This window comes from Stomoxys calcitrans, chromosome 2 (assembly GCF_963082655.1).
Source record: "Stomoxys calcitrans chromosome 2, idStoCalc2.1, whole genome shotgun sequence".
Classification (NCBI taxonomy): Eukaryota; Metazoa; Arthropoda; class Insecta; order Diptera; family Muscidae; genus Stomoxys; species Stomoxys calcitrans.
The window spans coordinates 163,645,758-163,654,333 of NC_081553.1; the positions used below are offsets into that span (position 1 = coordinate 163,645,758).

The 8,576-nt window shown below is 37.2% G+C and overlaps 2 protein-coding genes across 2 annotated transcripts; one reads left to right on the forward strand and one right to left on the reverse strand.

The window, feature by feature from the left end:
* Positions 1-4,727: 4,727 nt before the first annotated feature.
* On the forward strand, positions 4,728-5,451 carry LOC106086853 (c-Myc-binding protein homolog). Its single transcript, XM_013251663.2, has 2 exons — positions 4,728-4,858; positions 4,914-5,451. The coding sequence occupies exons 1-2, from the start codon at positions 4,847-4,849 to the stop codon at positions 5,337-5,339; spliced, it is 438 nt and encodes a 145-aa protein (XP_013107117.1). The 5' UTR covers positions 4,728-4,846; the 3' UTR covers positions 5,340-5,451.
* Positions 5,452-5,780: 329 nt separating this feature from the next.
* On the reverse strand, positions 5,781-6,766 carry LOC106086852 (protein immune deficiency). Its single transcript, XM_013251662.2, has one exon. The coding sequence runs from the start codon at positions 6,698-6,700 to the stop codon at positions 5,996-5,998; it is 705 nt and encodes a 234-aa protein (XP_013107116.1). The 5' UTR covers positions 6,701-6,766; the 3' UTR covers positions 5,781-5,995.
* Between the last annotated feature and the right edge of the window lie 1,810 nt (positions 6,767-8,576).

Here is an 8,576-nt window from a genome sequence, read left to right on the forward strand (position 1 = left end):
GTAAATGATGTATTAAAATTGTTTATCAAATCATCTATTTCATAATTTTCTAGGTTTGATGGCGAAGATGGCAGTAGTCGGCATGAAGCATCGTTGATATCCTGGATGAACTCGGCCCAGTTCGTGTCTTTATAAGATGTATAGGTGCGTGGAATTCTCATTAGCAATTCCGGGTGATCTACACGAAGAGACAGTTTGATGGGGAAGTGGTCCGAGAAGGACGGCAAGGTTGATATTTCGAAATTTGGGACATTTCGATTTAAAAGATGTGGGCTAACGAGGAAATGGTCTAAATATGATAGACCATTCGGATATGATGGGGATGAGTCACAGATTCGGACAACATCTAGACTGTTATCCTCAAGCCAATTGCGCAATATTTTACCGTTTGAGTTTTCAAGGTGGTCACCCCAAACTGGGCTCTTTGAGTTTAAATCTCCACCAAGAATGAATCCATCGAAGCTCTTACAAAGTTGGATTAATTTGGAAAGGTCTGCCTCCAACTTTTGTGCCGGATAATTACATTGGACGTAGAGAGATCCAATTAAAAATTTGTTGTTGTTTGAAAACTCTATCTGGACAAGGGAAACATGTATGCCAACATCATTTAAAAAGACTCGATCATACCCAATCTGGTTCCTGATGACAACGGCGACTCCAAGAGGTGAGTTGTCACATATAAAGTTATATCGATCCAATTTAATCTTCTTATTTCTTTTTAGGTGGCATTCCTGTATGAAGCCGATATCAATTCTGTTGAGGTGCAGTGTGTCCTTAAGATCTATTTGACGACTGATGTCAGTGAGGGATCTTACGTTGAAGGTTAGAAATCTCAAGAACCTATGGTCCATAACTAACTCTTATTTTATTTAGGAGGCGCAAAAACTCTGCTTTGGCCTCGACCTTGGTCATGTTCGCATACTCAGAGAGAAATATATTCACCTCCTGTTCCAGTGTCAACTCTTCGGGCTCCAAAAAAAGGGAAGCCAGTTTCAAAAACTGGTCTATTGCTGGCGGCTTTTGTTGCTGTGCTCCAGGTTGCGCTGAATGCTGGTGAAAAAGGTTCGAGAAAGTCTGCCCTGGGGTTATTGCGGACATACCGACAGCTCTGTTAACATTGGCCTTTGCGAGAGATCTCTCCTCGATGGCCTTTGAAATCCTTTGCCTACGAGCAACAGCATATTTCTTAAATGTTGGACATCCACGCCAGTTTGCCGGATGACCTGCCTCACTACAATTATTACAATAGGGTTCTGAAGAATCCTCTTTTCTCCTTTGACACTCGCCTGGGCCATGATTCTGGTCACATTTAACGCATTTGTACGCAGAATTGCAGTTCCGCGAAACGTGACCCCACCGTTGACACCTATGGCACTGAATTTCCGAGTCCTTCTTCTTCGGCCTCTCCCATGTAATAATTTGGTTTTGTAGCCCTTTGATATTAGCAATATCAGAGAGTGCTTTTCCTGGCAGTAATGAAACTAAGAAAAGACCAGTGTTAGTATTTCTTTGTGTTCTAAACCTCGACACACTTGCCACCGTATCTGGGACAATTTCATCTAATTCAGCCTTTATCTCTTCAATTCCAGTGTCTGCAATGAGACCTCTCAGTACAAATGATGGTTGTTTAAGTTCTTTCGGTGTAAATGAATATGAATGAACTCCCTTTTCACGCAATATCGCCATCATTGAGGAGTGGACGGAAGAATCAGCAAAAAAAATCTTACTTTTATTTTTATTGATATTCTTTACCTTAAAAGAAAATGTCGGAATTGTTTTCCTTAAGGAGTCGACGAGAGTTTTAATATTTACATTAAAAAGGAAGATAGGTGGACACCATTTTGGCTTTTGTCCGCTGTTGTTGTCATTGTTGTTATTATTGCCCTTATCGGCTTGGGCGGGTTGAGTTGCAGTAGTAGAGGCGGCAGAAAAATCAACTTGGGTAAGAACCCCAAGAATGCCAAATGGGTTATCATCAGTTTGTTTATGTTTCTTAAGCCTCTCACTAAGATCCGGAATGTCTACATCATTTAAACCCAGGGCGGATTCATGACGGTGTCTTTTGTTGTTGTTTATTTGTGCACTCTCTTTATTGTTGGATTCGGCCATCAAATTTCTCTGGGAAGTTGATGCTTCTACCTCAGCGACATCGAAGTCCATGTCAGGTGGACTGAAGCCAGGCATCTTTATGCAAAAATTGCAGCTTAGATGCCTGTTTCAAAGTCAAAATTATAAGAATTCTATGAATTGCAATTATTTCTTTTTTTCCGCGATAAAAAAAACACTTCTAGTTGAGCTCAGTGTTGCCAGCCAGTCCGGTGAGCACTACCAAAGGACTATGCACCTGAAGATAATTTAGACATATAAAAGGCGTTCGATTAACCATAATCCTGCACCTACCCCCGCAATTTCTGGGCAATGTCACAATAGGTGCTCAAAATGTAAGTCCATTAAGTGTCCGGCGTGACTTCAAAGTCCTGACATTGCAATGAGTGTGGTAGTTTCACCCCATCTGGGAGAGATCCCCTAAACATACTAAATTGCCTCATATTGGTGAATAGCACAAACTTTATCTTTCGAGGGATACATCAAGCCCATTGGCCAATCTTGACACACGGCCACACACCATAATGACAACGTCATCCTCGTAGCCAACAACCTTAAATTGACCTCTTCAAATGACCTGAAAATCCCACGAATGTCCAAGAGCTTCAAAAAGTTATTCAAAACCACTCTGGTTAAAATCTTTCTTTTGAAGCCATTTGGTAGTAGTTCGCTAATTATTCTGCAGCATTCAACATCAACTTTACTTGGTAGCTATCTACCGCCATAATAACCTTGTGAAAACTCATGGCGAAACAATTAAAGGTGGTCTCATTTGTACAACAACCACAAATCATTTGATGCAATCCGCCATTTTGCCATCAAGCTGATCGACGTTTTGCCAACACACGCAAACGAATTTGTGTACGTGTATGTTTTCGTGTGCGTACATGAGCAGATAATATGCAAGAAAGAAGATAACAACAAAGGGAATGCAAACAAAAATCTGACATCCTAATACCGTCAAATCTGGCAGACTGTTAACAGCTGTTTGCGCGAGATCACCTTTTTAAATCCGTCTTGGTGAAAACTATGCCTTCTTGATGGTTTTGTGGGTTAGTCTTTGGACCTAATGGGAGATTTGTAAATTTTTAAATTTGTATGTTTTTGTTTGACACTCAAAAAAATAAACTTCTTGCTCTGATTGATCGAAGCAAATTTGTAATATCACAGCGGATAGAATTTTATTCGCCTTGCTTGCAAATTTTGACTTATCAAGTTCCCAAAAAAGATGATTTGTTGTAGCAATTCGTTGATGTGGTCACCTTATTAAATACGCCTGGCTGCAGCCATATACACTTTTGTGCTGCTTCTGCAAGTGGTAACTATTCAGCTTCAGTTGAAGAAAGTGATACGATGTTTTTTTTCTGCTGGCGTAGCTGATGTGAATTGACCAAGTTTGAACAAACATCCAATAGTTGATTTGTGATCTTTATTGTCACCGGCCCAATATGCATAACCTGTCAACTTTACTTTTTTAGTGCCTACACTGATAGAAAAATTACGGTACTTTGCCAATACCGTCTGATATTAATTTGTTCGTGTCATTGGAAAAGATTTTCAATATAATTTGGTATCAATTCAATACCATACAAAGCAGGATATTAAGAATTGACGGCGTCACATTTGGACCATATTGGACACGTATGTTGAGGGTCATAGGAGAAATCGTTGTACAAAATTTCAACCAAATCGAATGAGAACTGCGCCCTCTATTGGCTCAAGAAGTCAAGATTCAAGATCGGTATATATGGCAGCTATATCAGATTATGGGCCGATTTGAACCACACTTAACACAGTCATAACAAAACATAAAAAAATTTCAGCCAAATCGGATGAGATCCAAGATAGGTTTATATGGCAGCTATATCTGCTTATGAACCGACTTGAACCATACTTAGAACAGTTGTTGGAAGTGATACTAAAACATCACGTGCACGCATCTTGAGTGTCATAGAAGAAGCCGTTGTACAAAATTTCAGCGAAATCGGATAAGAATTGCGCACTCTAGAGGCTTAAGAAGTCAAGATCCAAGATCGGTTTATTTGGCAGATATATCAGGTTGCGGACCGATTTTAACCATATTTAGCGCAGTTGTTGGAAGTCATAACAAAATATTCAATGCAAATATTCAGCCAAATTGGATAAGAAGTGCGCCCTCCAGACCCAAGATCGGTTTATATGGCAGCTATATCAAAACATGGACCGATTTGGCCCATCCACAATCCCAACTGACCTACAGATCTATTTGTGCAAAATTTCAAGCGTCTAGCTTTACTCCTTTGAAAGTTAGCGTGCTTTCAATGGCAAGACGGACGCACATTGCTCGTTAAAATGTCATGACGATAAAGAATATATATACTTTATGGGGTTTTAGACGAATATTTCGAGGAATGACGAAATTAGCATACCCCCATCCTATGATGGAGGGTATAAAAATAACATGTGATATTTTGTAATGTGATTGTCTTATGTTAGTTTCAATCGTAACACACTATGTACATATAGCATACTATAGTTTTTAAGAACATAATTTTCTACCGTCGCTGGCAAAAATTAAACAATACCCGTTCTTCTCATTATGTGTCACCCTGTTGTTTTCAAAAATTCGGTGTTATCGATAGTAAATGACGTCGTTATTCTCACACAGGTAAAAACAGTTAGTTTTTCAGTTTTTCTAAATTCGTGATTTGGTCTGCCTTTTACATCCGTCCATTGCTTTAAGAGAAACGGAGGAACAAATATGGCGTTCAAAGTAAGTTTTGTACAATGATTTTCCAAAGTTTGTTTTCTTAGTTTATTATTTTTAGCCAATAGATCCTAAACGTGACGAATATAGACGCTACTTGGAGCGAGGTGGTATAATAGAGTCATTGACGAAAGTTTTTGTCCGTATATTGAAAGAGCGTCCTGAAGATCCTACACAGTATTTGTTGCATAATTTGGGTGATGCTCGCCTACAAGCGGACAATATTGCATATTTGCAAAATGAGCTAGAAGATGCCCGTATCGAGATTCAGAGGCTAACAGAAATAATAAAAAGTATAAACCCAGATCTGTTGAATGAAATTCAAAATAAAAATGAATCGCCTGGAGAAGATTCATCACAAATTGGTCTGAGTAAAATACAAGTCCAACAAGATTTCACACAAGTTCACGAGTCTGAAGACGCTAGGACTGGTACCATATTAATGGAATGTGATAAAATAGAGAATGCTACAAATGATATCGAATAATTGGAATTGCCGTTGTGTGATTTAAACATATATTCTTCTCAGTAAGATAGATCCGGATATTTCGGATTTAAAATGTATGTATTAATCAAAATAAATATGTAACTTTACCATATATATATCTTTTTATGCTCATCTGAATTTGAAATAGCATCTGAATGGTTTCTGATACTATTGCGAACTTTATAGGTATTAAAATAATTTATCTTTTTTAGATTAGGTTATAGTGGCAGTCTAAAAACAGTCTCGAGACAGTTTTTATCCATTGTGATTTCACAACCATCGATTTCGCCACCCAGAGCCGTTTCCCTTAGCAACTTCATTGAAGGTTTTCATAAAGTTGGAATAAACTCGATTGGTCAGATCCCTTCACATATGCGTCTTCATTGTTGCTAAAGCAAATGCAAATATTTTTATGTACTAATATTAACGTATGTATACGAATTCTTACACATTTTTCTGCCAATTCTATGTTTTATTAAGCTGAATTCGAACGTATCATTCGACGTACGTTTGCTCCATTCATATCGTTTGTTGTATACTACTACAATGGCATAGTGTGTACTTGAGAATATTTACATGGACAAAACTTATAAAATAATAACAAATGCGTACAAAATAATTCGACATATAATATTTTTTGTCTTTAATGTGAGCTTTCAAGATTTTTGTGAGTCCAGTTCTTCCCTCCAAGTCTGTCTCATTCTATACACACATTCGCGATGTCCACAGTTCCAGAGAATACTTGTGAGATATCCCAACGTTCTTATTTCGTCATCAGCATTGTTCACCCAATCTAACAGCAGTTGGTATATTATCTCCTTTGTTCCATGCACTTGATTATCTAACTCCGACTGTGAGATCTGTCCTTCCGAGAACTCTAAATGTCGCATGACTTGCTTCCAGCCACTTCCAAGATGCGTAGCTACTGTGTCTAACATTTTATGACTAGGCTCAGCCCGGGACTTCATCATAGTGTCAATCGTGCGAGTTTTTTTATTAAATTTTTTCTCAATGGCGTTCCTAATTTTTTTTTCCGAGCTCACTGTACCACCAACATTGACGTTAATTGAGGAACCCAAGTGCACTGAACTTACATTAGAAATTTGCACGTTCACCTGTTGATTCGCATTGTGAACATTTAATGTATTTTGCACATCTGCATTGCGCTGTGACTCCATCATAATTGTATCATTATCATAGTTATGGTTATTGTCCGGAGAACGAAGTTGTAGAGTTCTATCGGCTGTCGCCATATTTTCAGGTGTCACAGGCGCAGCGTCTTTCTCGGTTAAGCCGTTTGGGCTTTGGGCGTTCCTTCCCGATCCCAAATAGTTAGGGAGAAATCTTTTAAAGAAGTCCATTTCTTTTGTTAACTATATATTGACAAACACATATTTAGTTTTTGAGGAGCTCACACCATATGATTTGATATGCCTACCAGTGTTGCTAATCTCTAGTTCAATTTGATCTAGTAAAAAAGTTCTGTTCGCGTTCCTTTGTTTTAAAAGCGACCAGTTCAAATTTATGGAATAGCAAGAACATTTTTGGTTTGACTTAACTTTTTGTTTAAGAACAACAATCGCGGTTGCAAATGCCTGCGGTAAAATTCTTTATTTTTTTTAATTCCTTGCGTATGTCAGACTACAGAAAGAGTCGTGCAACGCTTTTTTATATTAAAAAATATTCCTCTAGTGCTTGTCATGTCAAAATATTAAAGGTTTAGTCAAGCTACAGTAAACATCTTAACGACTGCGTTCTTCAAATTATTTTTCTTTAAAAAGCTATTAATGATTTTTTCACATTCTCGAAAACTGCAATTGAACTAACATTGCACCGGTGCTGGACTCCTGAAAGCTGCGAACACAGCAGATGGCAACGGCATACTCCACTTGGCTGATATAATTGCTTGAAGAAACGGTATTCAATAAATCGACTTTTTCCAAAAACCGGTTTTCAAATTACTCGAAAAATGAGGTTTTTTAAAACCCGGATTGAGATTTTGCGATTTAAAAAAAGTTAAACAGCATATTCTTTTTCAGTTTCTGAGTTAACATTGCTTTAACGCGGAGTCCACATCCAAATAAAAACATTTCGCTAAACTTTTGCTGAAATTTTCTGAAAAAAATGTTGAACAAAATGTTCTCTAAAGGCAAAATTTCAAACAAACTTTCTATAAAAAATTTAAATTTTTCTTAAACATATTTTTTCAAATGAATGGCACCGTTTACACAGAAATGTGTAATCATTACTAGACAGATATTGAAAAACACATTCTGTCCAAAATAAAGTTATTAAAAGAGAAGAAAAATGGCAAGACTCTAATCAACACGTACGCACGATTAGTACGTTCATGATGTGCCGTATAAAAGGTCTATATACAGCGGTCAAAAAAAGTATTCATCATTCAATGTTTTTTTTTTAATAAGTCTACAAAAGACAATTGGAATAAAAACATATTAAACTAATGATGCAGTAGTGCTTGTGTGATATATATGTACACAATTTCATTGTTTTTAAAGAAAAAAATAGTATTTATTGGAACAAAAAGGGCCATTTTACAGCTGAACACAAAAAATTAAACAAAAAAAGTATTCATCATAGCAAAAAAACAAAAAAATAAATAACATAATTTAAAAAAATTAATACTTTGTTATTCGACCACCGCGTCTTATAACTTCTTTTAAACGGTTTGACATCGATTGGACTAATTTAGCGGTTATATTTTGGTCTATATTAGTCCATTCCTCCATTATCACCTGTTGCATTTGACTCTTGCTCGAAAAATTGCGCGTTCTCAATTTGCGTTCGAGATGTTCCCAAAGATGTTCAATTGGGTTCAAGTCGGGACTTTGAGGAGGAGTTTTAATGACTTTGGGGCAGTTATACAGCATCCACATCTTGGTATTTAAAGCAGAATGTTTGGGGTCATTATCTTGATAATATTGAAAGTTATTACCAAGCCCAAGTTTTACAGCACTATCTTTTAAATTCCTCTTTAAAATGTCAATGTAATACTTATGATCCATTACTCCATTAATAATTTCAAGATTTCCCACTCCTGAAGCCGCCATACACCCCCAAACCATTAAACCACCTCCACCATGTTTTACAGTAGCAACTGTGTTTCGTTCTTCAAGCTCTGTATTTGGTTTTCTGTACACTATGACCTTTCCATGGCACCCAAAAAGATTAAACTTGCTCTCGTCTGCAAAAATGACTGTTTTCCAAAATGATTCG

Excerpts from the sequence above, each read along its gene's own strand:
- LOC106086852 (XM_013251662.2), bottom strand. The coding sequence starts at position 6,700 with ATGGACTTCTTTAAAAGATTTCTCCCTAACTATTTGGGATCGGGAAGG.